Genomic DNA, 24478 nt, shown 5'->3' on the forward strand with positions numbered 1-24478 from the left:
GCCCGAAACTGCACACAGACACAATCCCTTCCGTCTTTAAACAGGCGCTCGGTGCTAGTTTGGAAGACATGAAACAAGAACTAAAGCGCCTGTGGTGTTCATAGCCAAAGTTATGTTGCCCTTACGCCGTTGATGAAGATGTGGGATTTCCGCGTATAATTAAAATACTTGGGTTGTGTTATGACATCCATTCTCGTATTCCTTTTAATAGCAAGTTTATTTCTTCTATAGTGATGTACAGATTCTGAACATTGAATATACATTGAGTTGAGTGTAAAATTGCACTTTATGTTGATGCATGTAGCATAATAATGCAGGTATTAGTAATTAGAGAAAGTATGTTGATGCATGTAGCATAATAATGCAGGTATTAGTAATTAGAAAAAGTTTTACTTTTTTAGTTAAGGACCCTAACGAAAATAACCATGGTTTTACTATAGTAATATTGTAGTAACTATGACTGAAGTAACAATGACTGCTGTCACCATTGTTTTCTTGGCAGAAATCACAGTTTTGATACAATTAACCATTGTTTTACAACAGTAATACTGTAGTTTCCATATAGTAACCTTGATTTTACTTTAGTATTGTAACCATGACAGTAACCATGTTAATTTTGTGGTTATTATGGTTACAGTAGTAAAACCATGGTGATTTGTAGTGAGGGCAAATCTCTTGAAGTGTCTGTTACCAAATAGAATATTTTTACTTTGGATTTGGCAGTAATATTTTCCCCCCCTGAACATAACAAATACAAAACCATGCTGAAACTGTGACCCTAAAACTGTGATACAAACCGAACCATGAGAAATTTGAAACCTTACACCCCTAGTCTATAATGTCTCAAAAACATGAATAACCTACACTCCTGGAAAAAATAAACAATTTTATTTTTAAAAATCTGTCTTTCTAAAGCTTGGCATTATTTTACATTTTATGACTTTGTACTGCTGTCCACATATGTGTACATACATTTTTAGAAAAACTATTTGGTCTAATATATATATATATATATATATATATATATATATATATATATATATATATATATATATATATATATTTTTTTTTTTTTGCATGTTTCTTAGGGGCAACTAGTTACAAATCATAAAGGGGAATGGAAAATGCACACAGCAGTCATGCAGGGGTCTCAGGAGTTTAAGTTAAAATGAATATAAAATAAACAATAAGAAATTAGTAAATATATACAGTATACTGCAAATGGATTGAAAAGTCCTGTCATCATTTACTCACCATAAAGTTGATCCAAACCTGTGTTACTTTCATTTTTCTGTGGAACACAAAAGGAGATGTTAGGCTAAACAACATGAGGGTGAGCAAATGATAACAGGAGTTTAATTTTCGGGTGAACAATCCCTTTAAGAAACTCAGATCTTTATATCCTTTAGTACTTATGATTATAAATATCTAAGTCAGTAAAGCTACACTAACGCCTTCAGTTTCCTGTTTCATATTATCTCTGCTCCAGTATGTATCCGAGTGTGTTTTTTTTATTCAGTCTGTCAATGAGACTTATATATTCTGACTTGTCGTACTCTAATTTGTATGTAGTGCAGTCAAACAAATCCGCACAGGGATTAAATCGCAGCGGCCTAAAAAACCTGCACTTCAAATTCTATGCCTGTGTCACAAGAGCGATGGGCCATTTTACTCTCCTCTCCTAGTTCATCTGTTCATCCTCCACTCTCCTCTGCCTATGTGCCTCTTCTGTCTTTTAATCGCTGCCGTTTGCCAAGCGGAAATCTTCTTCTGAATGAACTGCACATCTGTGCTCTGGCAGGGGTCAAGCATGGAGATTTGTATCGGGTCAGACCTAAACATGACTGAAATCCTGCTGCATTCAGAACGCCTGAATCACATTTCCATGAGAGCCAAATCACCCAATGGGAAGACTTTATTGTGATTACCAGTGTACCGATCTATATACTATATTGTATCAGCATATACAGTATATTATATATTTGGCTGATCACTGGCCGATATCTGGCCCTGCTTTGTTAATAGATAGTCAAAATCTATTTTTTTTTTTTCTGCATATTTTAGGTAAACATTGTGTAATTGTGCATCTTATGCCATTTTTAGCCATTATTAATTATAGTCAATATGAAATAAAAAATTGACCCTATTTGCTTTTAGATATGTGTCTGGTCTTATTGTGAATAAATCAATGTATGTTATTCTAAAAAATAAATTGTGTTCATAATCATTCATGAAGGTGGTTTCACTCAGAAATATGTCACATTACAGAAGTAAAATGGTTTGCGAACTTCATTTTACGATGACTTTAAATCATATTGTGTAGATATCCGCATCAGCATCGGCCATTGAGAAACCCATATTGGGCAACCACTAATTACAGCAGTTATGTATAGAATATTTTTGCTGCCACAGTACATGCAGTACATATTTCTGATGTGTCAGGAAATGCTTTGTCTGAGACTTGCTTGTGTGTACTTTAATGTTGTGTCTTTGAAAATCATTGTGAGGATGAATGTAGCTAGCCGTAGAGTCACGTTCCTTCTATCCATCATCCTGTATATTGTTCAGACCCAGGAGACTCAATGTGCAACAAAGAGAGAGAGACAAGGAGAGGGGGAAAGGAGAAAAGAAGGCAGACTAAGGGGCCGTTCACACAGAAAACATAGAATTGAGGTAGCAAACAGGATGCAGAAATGGAGTTTGATTATAAATTGTAATTTGATTGTAAAGAATCAGAACTAAAATGGAATGGAATTCAAAGAAATTCATATAACTGCTGTTTATGTAGTTTTTAATAACACATTTGATTTTTCAGTATGAATTGCCCATAAATATGTTTTTCCAGAGTATTTCCAGAAACGTTAAATATAAATAATAGCAATATTACATATTAATAATCAGTTTCTGAAATACCACCTATAGAAATGTGTATTTGTATACTGTGTATATTTCATTATATTTCACAAATAAATTTCTGTTTTATGGACCATGGCTCTAATTTACAAACTCTTCAAAATGGAGCTAAACACCAATATATAATGAATAGATTCAAATTTTAACATTCATATATATTTTTAGACAGTTTTATAAAATTAAAAACAATGTGGTGGACATTTTGCTGTGCTGTATCGCAAGATTCAATATGTTTTAATTATTTGACAGTATTTTTGATACTTCGTTCATAACATTCAAGCGTTAATAGCGTTAGATGTGCTGTAGCGCCCAAACACATCTGTATAGCATGTCTTTTTAAACATACCAACAATTAAAAAAATAGCATATTCAGAACACAAGAACACTTTCTGTGTGAACGGCCCCTTAGGGGTGGAATGAGATAGATTAAATGAGAGAGAGAGACAGTGGGGCAGACAGACAGACAAAGACTTTAGAGGACACTTGAGAGAAAGATGAAGATTAACAGGGATGACACTGCTAAGGACTACATCTGTCTCTCTCTCTCTTGTCCCAGTTCAGTAGGGCTTGCTAGAGCACAGATGTGTGTACCCTTCCGCTCGCCTGCTCTGCTGTTATTAATATCATATTTGTCTGAAATGTTCTGCTCAGAGCGGCATGTGACAGTGGAACAGTAATTCTCACTGAGGCTGTATGTGCCAGGATTAGAACCGCACAAAGTGGGTCAGCATCCTCTGAGATCCAGCAAAGCGTGCAAAGGAGACTATAGGCGCACACACATAAGAACACATACAGGTTTTTGTCACATGGACACTAGAGGCGTGAGAACCTGAGGGCTTGTCTCACCTCTCTCTAAGCAAAATCTACCGTCTCGGTAGAAGTAGGGCAGATAAGGGCTGAATGGTCATGCGTTGTGGATATTTAACAACATATATTTAACATCAGTCGGAATTGACAATAAACAGGTAGAAGTAGCTATAATAAAATTTTATATCAAACACCACTAAACACTCACTGAGCACTTTATTAGGAACACTATGGTCCTAATAAAGTGCCCGATGTGGTCTTCTGCTGTTGTAGCCCATCCGTCTCAAGGTTCGTCGTGTTGTGCATTCTGAGATGTTATTCTGCTCACTACAATTGTACAGATTTGATGTTTTTTGCTTTTGGCACCATTCTGAGTAAACTCTAGAGACTGTTGTGCATGAAAATCCCAGGAGATCAGCTGTTACAGAAATACTCAAACCAGCCTATCTGGCACCAACAATCATGCCACATTCGAAATCACTGAGATCACATTTTTTCCCCATTCTGATGGTTGATGTGAAAATTAACTAAAGCTCCTGACCTGTAGCTGCATAAGTTTATGCGTTGCACTGCTGCCACATGATTGGCTGATTAGGTAATCGCATGAATAAGTAGGTGTACAGGTGTTCCTAATAAAATGTTCAGTTGAGTGTATGTAAACTACCTTTAACTGTTGAGGCCACTGCCATTTTGGTTCTTTTAAATTGACATCATGACAGTCAAGTCAGAGCTTTCATAGAATTCAGAATTTATAACCTGTAATTACGAGTTCTACCAAGATGTGGAATCTCATAATTACTGTAATTCCGACATCATGTGAATGCACCATAATGACTCCAAGATTCTAGGATTGCTTAGATTTTAATGATTCTAATATTCTGAAATTCTGAGATTCCTGGATTCTAAAGATTTGTGGATTCTGAGTGTTCAAGGTTCTAAAGATTCAAAGATTCTGAAGATTGCATACTCTAATATTTTTCTAGGACCACCTTTAGCTTTGATTATTGCATGCATTCATTGTGGTATTGTTTTGACAACCTTATGCAACGTTACAACATTTATTTCCGTCCAAATTTGCATTAATTTTTGGCCGAGATCTTGTATTAATGACGGGAGAGTCGATCCACTCCATAAAGTCTTCTCCAGCACATCCCAATGACTTTCAACTGGGTTAAGTTCAGGATTCTGTGGTGGCCAATTCATGGGTGAAAATGATTCCTCATGCTCCCTGAACCACTCTTTCACAATCTGAACCCGATTAATCTTGGCATTGTCATCCTGGAATATGCCCGTGCCATCAGGGAAGAAAAAATCCATTGATGGGATAACCTGATCATTCAGTGCATTCATGTAGCCAGCTGACTTCATTTTATTGCTGCATAACGTCGCTGAGTCTTGACCTGACCAATTGAAGCAATTCATGCGCTTCCCTTCTTACCCTGATGTGCCCATTGCTTTGGTATAGGGTAAATCTGGACTCATCAGATCACATGACCTTTTCCATTGCTCCACAGTCCAATCTTTATACTCCCTAGCAAATTGAAGTCATTTGATCTGTTAAGCCTCACTAACAAGTGGCTTTCTTGTGGCCACACAGCTGTTTAGTCCCAATCCTGTAAGTTCTCATCACATTGTGCAAGTGGAAATGCTCGTACTTTCACAATTAAACATAGCCGTGAGTTCTACTGTCGATTTTTTACAATGTGACTTCACCAAGCGTTTTAGTGATCTCCAATCACGATCATTCAAGATTTTTTCTGACCACATTTCTTCCATGAAGCTGACGGTTCACCACAATCCTTCCAGGTTTTAATAATGCATTGTACAGTTCTTAACCCAATTCCAGTGATTTCAGCAATCTCCTTAGTTCTTTGCTTGATGCATGTCAATAATTTGCCCCTTCTGAAACACAGTAATATCTTTTCCACAACCACAGGATACGTCTTTCAACATGGTTGTTTATAGGGGTGGGAATCACAAGGTAACTGGCAATATGATATTATATCGAGAAAACTCTTATTAATCACCAAATGCATTGTTAAATTAATATAAATGTGTCAGTTTACGAAACAAGGCCTGTTTATTTCCTAATATCCATGTACAATGGAAAGCCAAAAGCATATAATACCATAATGGGTCTTTATTTGTGTGTTTATGTCAATGTAGCTAGTCTTTCTAAAATAAATTATAGTATTTATGAATACAATAGTAGCCTAAACACTTTATTCATTGCAACATAGTTTCAATACACAAAGTATAATAGACTTCACCTAAAAGGTTAGCAATATGATACTAACATTTTGTCAAAATACCTCTGTTATGTAAAATTGTAATACATTTTAGTAACGGTTGGTGATTATGTGTAAAGCATGATAACTGCACCATCTAAGGGATTGTTGTTGATTTCCTAGATCAATTTGGAAAAGAGAAAAAAAAATTCCCGTCACCATAATGTGAAAAAATGTAAATAATAATATAGATACTTGGCATGCAAATATTGATACAATATCACAAGGAAAAATATCATGATATATCGATATTTCAATATTTTTTCCCACCTCTAGTTGTTTAAGAAATGAGAAGCTACACACTGCATCAGTTAGGGTTAAAAGAATTGTTGCAAGCTGAAACATATTAATTACTGCATTAATGATGCAATCATAGGCTCTAAAGTATCTGCTTATTTAAATCCAAATGGCAACTTATTTTTTTTTTGCCAGGCAGTGTATAATTCTAAAGACTGTATGATTCTAAAGATGCTACGATTCTAAAGATTCTAAGATTCTAAGTGTTCAAGATTCTAAAGATTTGAAGATTTTGAAGAATGTAAAAAAATTTTTTTCTAAAGAATCTATAATTCTAAAGACTGTCTGATTTTAAAGATTCTATGATTCTAAAGATTCAACGATTCAAATTATTCAACGATCCTAAAGATTCCAAGATTCTAAAGATTCCAAGATTCTGAAAATGGTACGATTTTATGATTCTAAAGATTGTATGATTCAAAAGATTCTGTGATTCTAAAGATTGTATGATTCTAAAGATTCTACGATTCTAAAGATTCTAAGACAGTGTTTCATTTTATTATTTACATTGTTTGAGCATTGTTTTTCCCATCATTTCCTGTCCTCTATCTATTATTGTATAAGGAAAACATTATTTTATTTTTTTATCTTTATCTTTAAACATATTTTTTTTTTAACAACCTAATTAAATGTCTCTAGCACAAAAATACAGACATTCATTTCAGATTAGCTTTGTGCATTTGGGTTATGTTACATGTGATTGTACAAAGGTTTGTATTTGTAGGTCTGTTAATTTCAACTAATCTTGTGAATGCACTGCATTGCCCATCTGCCCACCGTGTGGCACGTTGCCCATTTCTAGTAGTTTTAATCAGCTCTTGAAGTTTACTAGGCATAGTCTGGCATCAGTAACCTCATCTGGACAGACTTCCTGTCTGCCAGTTCTGGGTCAGCTGATTTCATTAACCTGAGGAGAGAGAGAGTGAGAGAGAGAATGAGGGAGGCAGGTAAAAGAGTAGAATGTCTTTCCATTCTTAAAGATTTCAGTTGCAGAGCAGCTGATATCTTAAGTTTGAATGTGTGAATAGTGAAGGGTCAGTTTCCTTTCCACTGTGTCTATGCATATGTCTAAATATGTCTTGTGTGTGTTTGTTTGTTTGTTTGTTTGTTTGTTAGTGTGCATGAGCCTGAAGCTTGACCTTGTGTGTGTTGTGTGCATGGCTGAATATTCATTAGCTCTGTGGGGGGTTTTATTCATAGCTAGTAATCAGCTGCTCGGCTCTAATCCACTCACAAGAGTTCAGTCACACAGTGCCAGCTCACATGTTCCCACATTTGTATTGTGTGTGTGTGTGTGTTTAGTAGAAATTCAAGGTTGTGGAAATTGCTGATCAGAGATGTTCTGAGACAGATAAGCTGGGAGTTACTGACATCTTACTCTCTCTCTCTCTCTCACACACACACACACACACACACACACACACTTCTCAGTGATAACACACATACCTTCTCACATGATTCAAAGTAAGAGTGTTAATCACAGTGAGACATAATGTGCATTTTAGAGCCCGACCGATATGGGATTTTTGAGACCGATACTGATACCAATTTTAGAGAGGGAAAATTCACCGATTACCGATATGGTGGCCGATATATTACATTTTTAAGCTGGAATGAAAACAGACCTTTTCTATGTGTATTTTTCACCGATATGACTATGCAAAGGTACTCATAAGGCTGCTTTCTTAAACAAATATTTTTATCAAAGAATATTTGACATTATTATTATACATTGTCAACAAACTCTAGAAATGAACACTGAGAAAATAAAGAATAAATAAAAATACAATAAATAGCTAAATAACATCAGTACTGTTTAGTATCAGTCAAATGCTGACCATTAAAATAAAGAATAAATAAAAATAAAATAAATAGCTAAATAAACATCAGTACTGTTTAGAATCAGACAAATGCTGACTATTTTAATACTGCCGAGTCAAGATAAACATATAAGCAGCGGTGTTACACCGTATTCTGCTATACAAGTTCAGGGGAAACTTTCAATGGTGGAAAACCAGACTTTTAAATATTACATTTTATAAATGCAATGGAATTGCTTGGTTGAAGGGGGTACCAAACTGTGAATCCTGAACAAAACAGTTTGGTGAATACATGTTTACTCATTAGCTTCCACTCAGCTGACAACAATAGCCTAGTTTCCATCCACTTTTCGCGCTATTTTATTATCGACAAAGTGAAAATGCATAAATTTGCGAAGTTTTGGTAAAATGGGATGAGTATTGAGACAATTAATTGAAATTAACCAGCTAACTGTCATTTTAATTTCACAAATAAATGCAATCAGAAGATGAGGAATTGCAATCAAAAGGGAGCAGTTGCCCTTCTGATAGGACTGTAATATTGGTCCTGATGTTGCGCCTATCGCAGGTTGACACCGGTTCCGACCCGAAAGCGAATCGTCATGGCCCTGTTCAAGCTGGCAACCTGCACCAAGTAGTGTGGAAATCTTCGGTCTTAGTATAAGGACCATCCATCGATGTGTATATGCTGTGTGCACAGCTATTAAAGAAAAATTGATGCGGTGTAATATCAGGATTTACATATATGATACATTCCTGATATTCAATAGGCTATTTTGAACAATCATCTAATCTAAAGCATTGCCATCTCAACTGCAACTGCCATCCGTATATTTGTCCCACAACTTTTAACGACCAACTGAACTTGATTATCATCTAAAATTAATTTTAGTGTCATAATGCAATTTACATTTTCTGAAGAAGCTCAGCAAATGCGATCCGAGGTAAAGAGGGTTAGATTTAAAATATTTAAAGTTTTAAAAGGTTCAAAAGCTCGTTTTCTGAAAGTATACTCCGCATTGGACAAATAGTTCTGATAGTTTATAGTCTTGAAGTGTAGAAAATGTCATTCAGCCAACTTTATTCATCTACAGAACAGGGTACAGCTAATTTAAGTTTGTGTAAAGAAAAGGAATATATACAGTGGTGTGAAAAAGTGTTTACCCCCTTCCTGATTTCTTATTTTTTTGCATGTTTGTCACACTTAAATGTTTCAGATCATCAAACAAGTTTAAATATTAGTCAAAGATAACACAAGTAAACACAAAATGCAGTTTTTAAATGAAGGTTGTTATTATTAAGGGAAAACAAAATCCAAACCTACATGGCCCTGTGTGAAAAAGTGATTGCCCCCTAAACCTAATAACTGGTTGGGCCACCCTTAGCAGCAACAACTGCAATCAAGCATTTGCGATAACTTGCAATGAGTCTTTTACAGCGCTGTGGAGGAATTTTGGCCCACTTTGGAGGGTTTTCAATCATGAACTGCCTTTTTAAAGTCATGCCACAGCATCTCAATAGGATTCAGGTCAGGACTTTGACTAGGCCACTCCAAAGTCTTCATTTTGTTTTTCTTCAGCCATTCAGAGGTGGACTTGCTGGTGTGTTTTGGATCATTGTCCTGCTGCAGAACCCAAGTTCGCTTCAGCTTGAGGTCACGAACAGATGGCCGGACATTCTCCTTCAGGATTTTTTGGTAGACAGCAGAATTCATGGTTCCATTTATCACAGCAAGTCTTCCAGGTCCTGAAGCAGCAAAACAGCCCCAGACCATCACACTACCACCACCATATTTTACTGTTGGTATGATGTTCTTTTTCTGAAATGCGGTGTTACTTTTACGCCAGATGTAATGGGACACACACCTTCCAAAAAGTTCAACTTTTGTCTCGTCAGTCCACAGAGTATTTTCCCAAAAGTCTTGGGGATCATCAAGATGTTTTCTGGCAAAAATGAGATGAGCCTTAATGTTCTTTTTGCTCAGCAGTGGTTTTCGTCTTGGAACTCTGCCATGCAGGCCATTTTTGCCCAGTCTTTTTCTTATGGTGGAGTCATGAACACTGACCTTAACTGAGGCAAGTGAGGCCTGCAGTTCTTTGGATGTTGTTGTGGGGTCTTTTGTGACCTCTTGGATGAGTCGTCGCTGCGCTCTTGGGGTAATTTTGGTTGGCCGGCCACTCCTGGGAAGGTTCACCACTGTTCCATGTTTTCGCCATTTGTGGATAATGGCTCTCACTGTGGTTCTCTGGAGTCCCAAAGCTTTAGAAATGGCTTTATAACCTTTTCCAGACTGATAGATCTCAATTACTTTCTTTCTCATTTGTTCCTGAATTTCTTTGTATCAAAGTTCTTTGCATGATGTCTAGCATTTGAAGATCTTTTGGTCTACTTCACTTTGTCAGGCAGGTCCTATTTAAGTGATTTCTTGATTGAGAACAGGTGTGGCAGTAATCAGGCCTGGGTGTGGCTAGAGAAATTGAACTCAGGTGTGATAAACCACAGTTAAGTTATGTTTTAACAGGTGGGGCAAACACTTTTTCACACAGGGCCATGTAGGTTTGGATTTTGTTTTCCCTTAATAATAACAACCTTCATTTAAAAACTGCATTTTGTGTTTACTTGTGTTATCTTTGACTAATATTTAAACTTGTTTGATGATCTGAAACATTTAAGTGTGACAAACATGCAAAAAAATAAGAAATCAGGAAGGGGGCAAACACTTTTTCACACCACTGCAGGTCTAAAAAAAAAAAAAAAAATTCATTTGGTAATTAATTTTTTTAATTTAATGCCTTTTTCGTTTGGTAATTATTTAGTTTAATACAGGGAATTTTACTAGCATTTTATCAAAAGTAAGCTAAACAATAATTTTATAGAATTGGGCTATATGTTAGTGTTACAAAAAAGCACATTGAAGCTTTTCTTCTAGTATTGTGTATTTATTCTTAATTTAAAACCTCTTTGTGCACAGAAATTATATGTTTTTTGTATTGTGGGCAAATTCCGTGACAGCCGTCTATTATTTTGAATGGTGTGGAAAAGCAACTTTAATAAATAAACGGATGTCTACCGCGATTAAATTAATCACAAACAGTGGCCATTCATTTGATGTCAATTGTCAATGTGCATGTCTTGATACGAGATATTTGTGTTGGCACTCCTGGAAGTGTCATGTTTGCAGTGATCGGATCTTTATGCCGTTAAGATCAATCCATAATCACGTACAATAAATTGGCTTTCAAGGATCCTATTCCTTGTCATCATGATTAACACAGGCTAACGATTGGGGTAAATTCTGTCATATGACACTACATTTTTGCGTTAATGCCAATTTTCTCAACAAAAAGTGTTTCCAAACCAGTTTTTCGTGACATTTGATGTATCGACATAGAGTTTATGCGCTAGAGTTAAATGGAAAAATATTATGTTGACACTTGTGAAATTTTAGCGATAATTTGCTTTTCCATCAGCTTTATTTTGATGTGCTAAAACTTTTTCCACAAAAAATCCTTGGATGGAAACGTAGTTATAGTTACTGAAAGTAGCTACATGATTAGCTAGTTAGCTATAAGCTCTTTGTCAAGGAGAGTAAAAGATGGACGTTGTTTATTTTACTTTCCAGCATTGTGTCTCACCAACTACGTAACAACACAGCATGAAATCAACACTCATCAGACACAATCCACCACTGCACTGTTGTCTGCTGAGCTGCAAAAAGATGCTCTGATGTTTACCTTTCAATCTGCTACATTACTGACTGCACTGACAAACTATAGCTGGCTAACAGCAAACAGACAAGAGTGACATGGTTGTCAGGGACAGGGTTAATGTTATATTAGTTATATTGAAATGGGAAAATGATGGGGTCATTTTTTATTAAGTTTCCAGTATGTATTTCACAAACTAGTTAACTTACCAAGACACCGCATAACTCCGCCCTGTCTGCAGAGCCACCGTCAGCTCAGAGTCAGCTCTGTAAACAATGGAGTCGGAGCGCACTCTGCTGGACAAACTACGCTGTGACACCAATTCTAAAGCATTGTTTTCTGCATTATATGTTCTGAAAAAAAGTTTTCATATCGGCGCATATTGGTAAAATATACACCGATACCGATATATCGAAAGGCATATATTGGCCGGGCACTAGTGCATTTGCGCTTGTGTTTGTGTGTGTGTGTGTGTGTATATGTGTGTTAGCTGTATGATTTCTGCGACGTCTCTAATTAGTGTGTGCTATGAAGTAGGACAGTCAAATAATAATGAAGACACTAAAAAAACACCACAGAGGAAGAACAGAACCTCTGATCCACAGATGGTCACTTTCAGACACCATTGTCACATAATGTAACCTAAAATCTTTAAAATATTTATTCGGCTAGACATTGCTCTTGTGTGGAGTAAAATTTGTATGCCATAGTGATGTTCGATATGTGACCAGTAATCACATCTTTCGCCTGGAAAGATCATGGAAATTCATTGGTAAAAAAGTGTGGGAATCATGTAATTAGAACATTAATGTACAAGGGCACAATAATGATGGTTCATGGATCACTTCTCGAATTGGTTACCTGCCCAAAATCTTAAACCACTGTGCCACACTACCCACACAGAATTTGTTTCCCTAGAACAGATGATTAGGATTGTAATATGCAATTTTTTTATGTAGCTGTGATACTTGCTTGTGTCTTTGTGCAAATCTTTTCATAATATCCAGCTTCATCCTACTGATGGTTCATTTGTAAATCATAGTGTAGTTGTGGAGTTCTCCGGGATGAGATAGTTTGACTTCTGGTTGTACTGAAAGGTACAATTGTATCAGAGGCTGGTGCCTTTCAATAGACTTTACATAACATGCTGCACTCATAGCGTGCGCCTATGCATGCTATTTATTGCACGTGTGTCTGTCTATCTGTCTGCCTCCGTGTTCTCATGAGGAACAGAGATTACAGTGAGCAGAAAATGGGGTTATTGTTAGCGCAATTGAAGCCACTGTTGGGACAATGCTGTCTCTCATAGCACTGTCTCTCACACTGTTCCTCTTCTGTGGTTCACACAGTACTTGCTTTTTCACACAGAATTCATCCGCACACATATTGAGACTAGTATGTCAGAAATCAACCTGTTGTTCACATGTAAAGCTGTAGAGGTCTGCACAGGCATTGAAGCTGAAGTGTGTAATTTGTGTTTAAATACTTTTTCCTGTCCCAGTTTAATATGCAGAGACTAGTGAGCCATTTGTAGGTTAATTTCCCTGAAATACTGTACAGTATATAAAAACTTTGGCTCTGTGGCTTTATCAAAACGTTGCTCACAGACCTCACCTTTAGGTTGAAACTTAAATCAGGTCAGTAAATGAGACTGTGACCCTATCCGACCCGCCAAATATTAAGACGACCCTGACTCAAACTTTTTCTTATTATATTGTATAATATTAGTAATCAAGGCTGTCAAATAAAAATGTGAAATTCTGATATTCATAAAATGTAAGAAAAGAAAAAATGCACATTCAGTGCTAAAATGAGCATTCAAATTTTGGATGTGTGCCAAGCACTGACGATGACTTACATTCTTGGGCTAAAAGAGGCACAGTGCAACAGTTAATAAAAATGCGGGGTGTCTCGAAATGCATTTTAAAGCTTGAATTTTCTTTTAAATTGACACAGTGTCAAAGAAATGCATCGATACTGCTTGAGATACGACGCAGTGGTCAAAGGCGTCCGTCTATTGCATGCTTGCATAAAAAAAAGACATACTTGTTAGGAGTGAATGGCCCTCAGAGGTGGAGGTCTTTGGCGGTTGTGTTTTGACTGTGCCTTGCTTTGTTATGCATTAGGTATGTACATACAACTGTATTTAATGAAAAACACCCTGGTATCACCAGTATTATGAAGTTTGAGTCTGTGGTAGTACTATTGCACCGGTATAGGAAACTGTGCAACATAGTTAACATAGAACTGTATATTGAAGCATTTCTTTTCTCGTTTTACTGGGTAAATCTTTTGACTTTATCATTTTACACACATTTGTTCACAGCCAGATATAATTCGAATTTTGGTAATATTTCAGTGAAAAATTCTAATTAATTTTCTCAGCCCTATTGACAGTCCTATTAGTAATGTATTTTCATTAATTACAAACCTGTATTTATTACAAAACTTTTTGATAAGATGAGATCTTATCCAATATCTCAAGAACATCCTCAAACTAGTCTTATGAGTTTTGATCTCCCGACAGATATTGAAATATCTAATTTTATTCGTAATTCCAAATCATCTACTTCTCAGCTAGATCCCCTCCCTACATGTTTGGTTAAAGCCTGTTTACCTTCCCTACTCCCCATTATAACTAAAATTATACACTCATCTCTTATTTCAGGGTGTGTACTGTCATTTTGTAAAACTGCTGTGATCAGTCCTATACTGAAGAAACCTGGTTCAGATCCTCAAATACTTGATAATTACCGACCTGTCTCCAATTTACCATTTCTTTCAAAAAATTTTGAAAGGATAGTTGCTTCTCAGGTTCACACACATCTTCAAGCTAATAACCGTTATGAACAGTTCCAATCAGGTTTCCGCCCACATCACAGCACTGAAACTGCTTTGGTCAAAATCACTAATGATCTTTTAATTTCAGCTGATGCAGGACTTCTGTCTATACACATTCTTCTTGATTTAAGCACAGCTTTTGACACTATCTCACACCATATTCTATTAGAGAGATTATTATCCATTGGTATTACAGGCACTTCTCTCGCTTGGTTTAAATCTTATCTCTCTGGTCACACTCAGTTCGTTAAATTGAAAACTTTCGTTCACAGTGCTCTCCAGTTACTACTGGAGTTCCACAGGGATCAGTCTTAGGCCCTTTATTATTTATAATCTATCTCCTACCTCTCAGTTATATTTTTAGGAAATTTGGAATACACTTTCACTGCTATGCTGATGACACCCAGCTCTATATGTCCACTAAGCCAAATTCTTCTCTTCCACCATTTTCCCTTCATAACTGTTTACTTGAAATACAAACTCAATAGTAATAAAACTGAGGTACTTCTTGTAGGTACTAAGCATGATCTTGTCAATTCAAAAAGTTTTGCTCTGACCATTGACAATTCCACTGTCCTTCCCTGTTTCAAAGTTAAGAGTCTGGGTGTCATTCTGGATAGCACTCTTTCTTTTGAAGCACATGTAAATAATATTACCCTGACTGCTTACTTCCACTTGCACACCATAAATCATCTTTGTCCATCTCATTCAACTCACAGCACTGTCACTCTCGTACATGCTCTGGTCACGTCCCATTTGGATTATTGTAATTCCCTTCTATTTGGTCTATCACAAAAACTTCAGTATAAATTACAGCTGGTACAAAACTCAGATGCACGGATTATTTCACAAACTTCTAACTCTGTCCATATAACACCTATTTTTCAACAACTTCACTGGCTTCCTGTTAAATTTCGTATCGAATACAAGATTCTGTTACTGACTTTTCATAGCCTAGCACCTTCCTATCTTCTAGATCTTCTTCATATATATTCTCCTACCCGTACTCTTAGATCCTGCTCCTCTCTCTCTCTTGTGATACCTTCAGTTCGTCTGACTTCTATGGGGTCCAGATCCTTTAGCAGTGCTGCTCCATGACTGTGGAACTCTTTACTGCCAGATATCCGTAATTGTGATTGTCTTTCCACTTTCAGGTCTCTCCTCAAAACCCACCTTTTTAAATTGGCTTACTACAAATAACCTTTATTTATGAATGTATTCATTTTTATGATTATGCATATTTTTATCTGTGATTTGAGATTTATATCTTTTATGTTCTTATTGTAAAATTGATTTACAATTTGAAGTGTCCTTGAGAGTCTTGAAAGGCGCTTATAAATAACATTTATTATTATTATTATTTTGTGCAATAACGTTATGTTTATTAAGCCTATTTATTTGATGAATTTCCATTAGCATGTTGAAGAGCTGCGCTTAGTGTCTGTATATCCTCTGAAACGCATCTGATCACGTGAACATAACGGAGCCTGATTATACATTATTATCATTCACACAGATTAGTCGAGTAGTCGTTCAAACAACCGACCGAGTCGATTATGAAAATTGGACGTTTTGCACATCCCTATTCAATAGGTTATCCAAAGTAGAAGGTTGCAGGTTAAAATTCCATGTTACAGATCCAAATGGCAGGTTTGTCATGGTTTCAGGGAGAATCAGTAACACTGCAGTTCTCCTGGTTATTGTTTATGCCCCTAATTGGGATGACAACTATTTTTTTAGACTATTTTCCACATTACTGGACATATCCTCACATTTTCTTATTTTGGGAGGGGACTTCAATTGTCAGCTAAATCCTGATCTTGATCGCTTTTCTGTCAAACATAACTCACCTTCAAAATCTGCATGTGTAATTCAGTCCTTTATGGAAGAGCTTGCAGTCTCAGACCCCTGGCATTTTTTAATCCGCGTTGTAAAGTATTTTCCTTCTTTTCACATGTTCATCAAACATTTACACGCATTGATTATTTAAAAGATAATAGGCTCATCCAGTCTGTAGAGTTGTGTGATTATAATGCTATTGTAATATCAGATCACGCACCAGTTATTATGAATGTTTGCTTTGAGGGACTTGATGGCACACGTCCACCGTGGCACATCAATATTCGTATGTTATTAGATGAACATTTTGTAGAATTTGTCTCTAGTCAAATAGATTTTTTTATATATTCACACATAAAAGTCCAGTGATTTCCACGTCTCTTTTATGGGAGGCTCTGAAAGCATACCTCAGGGGAGAAATCATATCATATCATATCATATATCATATCACAAGGAAAAATTCAACAAAAAGAGGCTTTTTGAAATAACTAAAAAAATAACCTGACTAGATAACATATATGCTGTTTCCCCATCCTCAGATATCTATAATGAACACCATTCTCTGCAGGCAGAGTTCAATATTCTTTCAACAGGTTATGTGGAGAATTTACTGCTTAAAACCAGGTCTAGGTACTTTGAAGAGGACGACAATGCAGGTAGGCTGTTGGCTCATCAACTACGGCAGGAACCATCCTCCTATCTCATTCCCCAGATTCAAGCCCCTTCAGGGATAACAGCAGACCCCACATTAATTAACAGTCATTTTAAGGATTATTATACTTCCCTTTATGCGTCTGAGCAAACCACCAACCCATCTGACTTTGATAATTTTTATAGTGCCTTGAATATTCCTACAGTTAACTCGAACTCTGCTGACCAGCTGGAAGTACAGCATGGTTTACAGCAGAGCTCAGGCAGCTTCATCAGGCCAAAGAGGATGCTTACAGGGGTGGGGATAAAGTCTTGTACAATCAGGCCAGGAACACACTGAACAAGGAAATCAGAGTGGCTAAAAGAAGATACTCTGAGCAGCTGAAAAACAAGTTTTCAGCTAACAACCCTGCATCAGTGTGGAGTGGCATGAAACAACTCACAAATTACAGGACTCCTACCATCAACCCTGTGGTGGGCCAACAACTGGCTGATGACCTGAATGTGTTCTACTGCAGATTTGAAAGGCCCAATCTCACACCCCACACCCACTCTGACCTTCACTTCACACAAACACCAACACCTCCTGCAACCCCCCTCCTCCCCCTCCTGCTACTCAACCTGCAATTAAGATCTGTGAAGATGATGTGAGCTGGGTCTTTTGGAAACAAAAGACGAGGAAAACTTAAGGCCCAGATGGCGTCTCACCAGCGTGTCTTCGATCCTGTGCTAACCAGCTGGCCACCATCTTCACACAGATCTTCAATAGATCACTGGAGCAGTGTGAAGTCCCATGCTGCTTCAAACGCTCAATCATTATTCCTGTCCCAAAGAAATCAAAAATCACAGGACTTAATGACTACAGACATGTCACCCTGACGTCTGTGGTCATGAAATCATTTGAGAGACTGGTGTTGGCCCACCTGAAGAACATCACTGGACCCTTTCTAGATACCCTTCAATTTGCTTATCGAGTAAACAGGTCTGTGGATGATGCAGCCAACATGGGATTGCATCATATCCTGCAACATCTGGACAGACCAGGGACATATGCAAGGATCCTTTTTGTGGACTTCAGTTCGGCTTTCAGCACCATCATCCCAGCTATACTCCAGGATAAATTACACCAACTCTCTGTTCCCATGTCTATCTGTCAGTGGATTACCAGCTTTCTGATGGACAGGCAGCAGCTTGTGAGACAGGGGAAACTCACTTCCAGCACCTGTACAATCAGCACTGGTGCCCCCCAGGGATGTGTGCTCTCCCCACTACTCTTCTCCCTCTACACCAATGACTGCATCGCCAAGGACCCCTCTGTCAAGCTCCTGAAGTTTGCAGACGACACCACTGTCATCGGCCTCATCTGAGATGACGATGAGTCTGCATACAGAAGGGAGGTTGAACAGCTGGCTGTCTGGTGCAGTCAAAACAACCTTGAGTTGAACACGCTCAAAACGGTGGAGATGATTGTGGACTTTAGGAGGAACACCCCAACACTGACCCCCCTCACCATTCTAAACAGCACTGTGGCAGCGGAGTCATTCAGGTTCCTGGGCACTACCATCTCACAGGACCTGAAGTGGGAGACACACTTCGCCAGCTGAGGAAGTTCAACCTGCCACAGGCGCTGCTGATACAGTTCTACTCAGTGGTCATTGAGTCTGTCCTCTGCACTTCAATAACTGTCTGGTTTGGTTCAGCTACGAAATCAGACATCAGAAGACTACAAAGGACAATTCGGACTGCTGAGAGGATTATTGGTTGCCCCCTGCCCCCCCTTCAAGAAATATACACTTCCAGAGTGAGGAAAAAGGCTGGAAAAATCACTCTGGACCCCACTCACCCTGCCCATTACCTTTTTGAACTGTTGCCTTCTGGCCGATGCTTCAGAGCTCTGAGCACCAGAACCATCAGGCACAGGAACAGTTTTTTCCCTCAGGCTATCCATCTCATGAACAGTTAAATTGCCCCATTGAGCAATAACTATGTGCAATACACAGTTTAGTCTTTTTTAATATTTATCCAACACATCCAACCTCTTCGGCCATTTCATTCCTCGAAAAAAAAACGAAAAAACATTTGCACTGTAAATAACAGATAACAGATTTGTATTAGATTGCACTACATATGTGTGTATGTATGTATGTATGTATGTATGTATGTATGTATGTATGTATGTGTGTGCCTGTGTGTGTATGTACATATATGTGTATAGCTATTTTTTATTTTTTATTATTATCTATGTCTTGCTACTGTTTTTGTATTGTTTTTGTATTGTTGTACACTGGAAGCTCCTGTCACCAAGACAAATTCCTTGTATGGGTAAGCATACTTGGCAATAAAGCTGATTCTGATTCTGAATCATTCAAATCATTAAAACTCCATCAAACACTTAATCAGGCCTCAATTTCCTTGATCCTTAAAAAGAATAAAGATCCTTTGGACTGTACCTCTTATTGTCCTATTAGTTTACTTAATGTTGACTCTAAGCTCCTATCAAAATTATTGGCAATGCGCCTGAAATCTATATTGCCTTCTATTATATCTTTAGACCAGACTGGTTTTATTAGGAATAGACATTCTTTTTTTAATATCAGGTGTTTATGTAATGTATATAATCCTTCTTCCCTTTCCGTCCCAGAGGCTGTAATATCGTTTGACCATGTAGAATGTGGATATCTCTTTTATATATTGGAGAAATTTGGCTTTGGTGAAAAATGTATTTCATGGGTAAAGTTGCTGTACTCTGCTCCCCAGGCCTCAGTCAGGACCAATAAGATCTGTTCAGAATATTTCCATCTACACTGATCCACTCGCCAAGGATGTGCTTTTAAGTCCGCTTATTTTTGCCATTGCCATCGAGCCTCTCTCTGTTGCATTAAAAACTGATCTATCTATAACAGGAATAACAAGAATATATTCTGATGTTTATCCTGTTTGTGATCATTGTCATCAAGCTCCTGCAACCACTGCACATATGTTTTGGTCCTGCCTATCTTTACATGGATATTAGTCTCAAATATGTGAGACTATATCTCAAACAATTGGGATAGCAATCAAACCTGTGTTTATTACAGCACTTTTTGGTACACTTCCTTTATCATGTCATCTCCCGAAATACAAGGCTGATTTTGTGGCCTTTGTGTCCCTCCTAGCTAGATGCTTGATTTTATTGCATTTGATTTTATTTTATTAGATTGATTTTATTGCCTGCCCCACCTACTCACTGTTTATGGATTAGAGACATTATTTTATTAAACTGGAAAAAAATTAGACACTCATTGAAGGGTTCCTCCAAGAACTTTTATAGAGTCTGGAGTTCCTTCCTAGCATATATGGACACTTACAATCCCTTGCTTATTTGAAAAATTACTCCTTTTGTGTTCAGCCTTATTCTTCTCTCAGTGGATGGCCATAATTCATAGTAATATTTGTACCTAATTAATTAGTCCTTTATACTGTATACCTCGCACAGGATGGGGAATATTATTGTGTGCCTTCTTTTTACATTTTTTGATGTTTGTTTGGGATTATTATTATTATTATTATTATTATTATTTATTTTATGTGAATGTGTGGGGTTACAGTATGTCTATGTATGTTTTGTACTGTACTGGGGATACACTATTGCACATTTCTTTTTCATGTTTTTTTTCTCTTCCCCTTTTCTTCTACATGGTCAATTGTTTGCGAATTTAGAATTGTACTTAGAAATATTGGAAAACTTTGTAATATGTGGTAAAATTAATAACTGAAGTGTAAAAAATGTTTTTTTTAATGTAGAAATATCAGGGAATCTAATGTTCCCATTTATCCTGACCACAGCTGGAATTGTGTACCCTCCAAAATAGAATGCAACTCCAAGAATACCTCAGGCATATTTAACTGCCAGTCAGGTCAACGCACTAGACCAAAACTATGAATGAGAAAAATCTAAACTAATTCTACTATTTGAAAGAAATCCTGCTAAATAAAGCATGGTTGAGACCTCACCCATATTTGTATGTTTTTTTTTTTTTTTTACACACTCATCCCACTAAACTGTGAAAAGAGGAAGTCCATATTCTTGGAAAGCTGCTGTGGAAAAGTACGGCACCAAAACAAATACGCTCCTTGTGGGACTTACACACCCCTCTCTCACTTTCTCACTTTTTCCTCGTGACCCGTTCACTATGTCCTGGGTTCGTAATGTTCTGAATGATGCCTGCAATCCCTAATCTGTCTATCTGTCTATCTGTCTGTCTGTCTGTCTGTTTTACACATACTGTCTATTCTGTATATGTACATACAGTATTTAAGTCTAATTGTTAACAAATGTGTTTCAGATATCTGGTCACTGGGTGTGATCCTCTATATGCTGGTCTGTGGACACCCACCCTTTCAAGAGGCCAATGACAGTGAGACCCTTATCATGATCATGGACTGTTGTTACACTGTACCTGACCACATCTCTCCAGAATGCAAAGAGTATGTATATCATCTGTCCAGGAAGGACTAATTTCGTGAACTGCAAAAAAAAAAAAAATACTGTATATGTACTTTATATGCATATACGTGTGTGTGTGTGTGTTATGTGTCAGCTACCATTAGATTAACATGTAGGTTATTATGCAACAATTATGGCTCCAACAGTGTGTTTTTATTGGTCAACAAATGTCGTATATCAAGATTTCTTTCTTTCAATGCTGGCACTGTTGATTTTACTTTAGAAGCAATTATTACCAAACAACAAGAACATTATGCTGACCATACCCTGTTCCACAAAGATCTTCCATGCTGACTGATCACAAGGCACCATTTCCACAAGGATTCTTCTCTTGTCATGCTGACTTAACTCGCTTGAGTAAATAAACTGTACTTTTAAGATTTCCTTGACAACGGCATGCCATCAGAACATAGTGTTTCTGTGGTTTATTTTCTGAGAACTGCCATGACTGAGTCTCTCAAATGCCTCTCAAAACCACTCTCTCGGTTTGTACCACTTTCATGCCAAACTTCATTCATATGTGTAGACAGAAGCCCATCTGAACATACTGTAATCTTTCTGTTCACACCTGCTTGTACCAGCCAATCACAGAGTTTGGCTCTCTTGAGTGACAGCTAAGAAAGCCAATTAGCCGTTTTGTTGAGCAAAGGTTAACAGAGGTTAGTTTTATGAGCAAGTCATGATGCAGATGTTAGAATTGACATCCTCAGGCCAGGTGATTTGACAGATTATGAGGGTTACAGGTCAAAACAGCTCCCTCATTTTGATTAATAAGGGCTAGATTTTCCACTTGGATTTTATCTGTAAGTGCTTGACTCCTCCTGAAGTTAGGTATTGGTCCACTGTTTGAATTATGATATTTTAAATTTTTTAACCCTCATGTTCTGACCCAGAGGCCATTTTAATCACTTGAAAAATATACTTTGCATGAAAGCATCTGAACTGAATGTTAACTAAATATATTCTACTGGATGCCAAAAATAAAAACAGTAAAGTCAATCTGATCAGAACAAGAGGGTCAAGTGTGTTTACTGCAGAGTACTATATGTCAGGGAAGTTATTTTTGAGTGGGCTTATACCAGGCAGTTTGTAGTCAGAACATCCCAGAAGAGAATCTCTCAGGCTTGAGTTTAGGTTTGAATCGGTCAATTGTGCAAGTGTACGAGTGTGTATCTTTATGAACAAGTGTGTATCAGACATCTGTGCTTGGCCGCACAGCCAAACATAGTGACTGGGTGACGTGATCGCCACCGCAATCAAAAGGCTCCATTTAATGGGGAGAGTTTTCTCTGTGGAGTAGAACGCTTGTGTCTTCAGGCAGACTTTCATCTCGCTTTTCATCTGTAGCTTTCTCTTTTTTCTTTACTTCTTTATAGCTATTTAAGGTCTTGAGGTTAACACACAGAAACTGATGTTCCAAGGCAATGGAGCATATGGGATTCTACAACCACACACAAACTCACAAGGTTTTGGGCAAAATTCTGAATTTAAGAATAATCTTCATTTCAGTTCATGAGTTGTAATTTGAATGGAATTGTCCACACCCAGTTGAATGTTGAATTGGAATAACAGGAAGAAGAATTTATAGAACTGCAATTTATTACATTTCAGCAGTCACACAAGATTTATAACATAAATTATGCATATTTATTCCCTGATATGTGGTCAAATGATTAGACATATTTCTCTAAACTAAGTTTTATACTGTCAAAACAATCAACACAACTATCAAAACAAAATGTCCACCACACTGTTTTCAGATAACTTCATAATGGGTAATTCATACTAAAAATGTAAACGGATTATTTAAAACTACACTCACAGTAGCTATATGAATTTCTTGATATTTAATTCCAATTTACTTCTACTTCCTTCAGTTCAAATTTGAAATACAATTCTGCATTCTCTTTGCTACCTCAATTCAAATTCAGGAATTGAATTGGAATTTAAAAAGCATCCTCAATTTAATTCTGAATGGCTCACAACCCTGATACATACACATAAACATACTCAGGAAGTGGAAACATCTCCCTCTTCTGGCCTTTTGGCCATCTACATGAAATGCATGCTGTTAGATCTCTGGAGCTTGTGCCAGTACCACAGTTAAATAAAACTCATTGTGAATAAACAAGCTGGATTCAGTGTGTTCACACATACACACACAAATTTAAATGGCAATAGTCCAATTCAATACTCTTTCTATTTGCCTAACTTAAGCACCAATTTTCTGCAGGTGCTCATGAATATTAATCACTAGAAAGATAAGCACTTCCTTTTCACTCTGTCTCCTCTGATGGCAACATGCGTCTATGCAATCATCGCCTGTCAACCAGGCAGAGAATATTTATTAAGACTGCTTGAAAAAAAGAGTGAGACAGAGATGAATTGAAATGGAAAGCAAGAGTGATGAAGGGTGACAAAATCAAGCCTTTTTGGGAATATGACTTTTCTTCTGTAATAAGCCTGATGTTTTCGTCTGCACATAGAAAAGAATAACAATTTCTCATAATGTTTTCTCTCATATCTTTACTCTTCTTTTTCTGTCTCTCAGTTTGATTTCACATATGCTGCAAAGGGACCCTGCTAAGCGGGCATCTCTCACTGAGATAGAGGGCCACCCTTGGCTGCAGGGTATCGACCCCTCGCCCACCGGGTATACAGCCGCCCCGCTCACCTCCCACCGCAGTTTGTTGCCTGAAGAGCATGAGTTCATAATGCAGGCCATGACCAGTGGCAACATTGCAGATCGAGATGTCATACAGGAGTGAGTGCCTCTTTATTCTTCTTGGATATTATTGTGGCTACAGAATACTTTGGTCTCTCCTCAAT

General features: G+C 37.3%; 1 protein-coding gene across 2 annotated transcripts in view; it reads left to right on the forward strand.

Annotated features, from left to right (window-relative positions):
- The window catches only part of LOC127435870 (SNF-related serine/threonine-protein kinase-like), a 48722-nt gene that overhangs the window by 19544 nt on the left and 4700 nt on the right, over positions 1 to 24478 (forward strand). For both annotated transcript variants that reach the window (XM_051689611.1, XM_051689612.1), the window contains exons 3-4: positions 21489 to 21630; positions 24201 to 24413. In XM_051689611.1, the coding sequence (XP_051545571.1) occupies positions 21489 to 21630; positions 24201 to 24413 (355 nt within the window). The remainder of the gene's footprint in view (positions 1 to 21488; positions 21631 to 24200; positions 24414 to 24478) is intronic.

The sequence above is a fragment of the Myxocyprinus asiaticus genome, chromosome 46 (assembly GCF_019703515.2).
Source record: "Myxocyprinus asiaticus isolate MX2 ecotype Aquarium Trade chromosome 46, UBuf_Myxa_2, whole genome shotgun sequence".
Taxonomy (NCBI): domain Eukaryota; kingdom Metazoa; phylum Chordata; class Actinopteri; order Cypriniformes; family Catostomidae; genus Myxocyprinus; species Myxocyprinus asiaticus.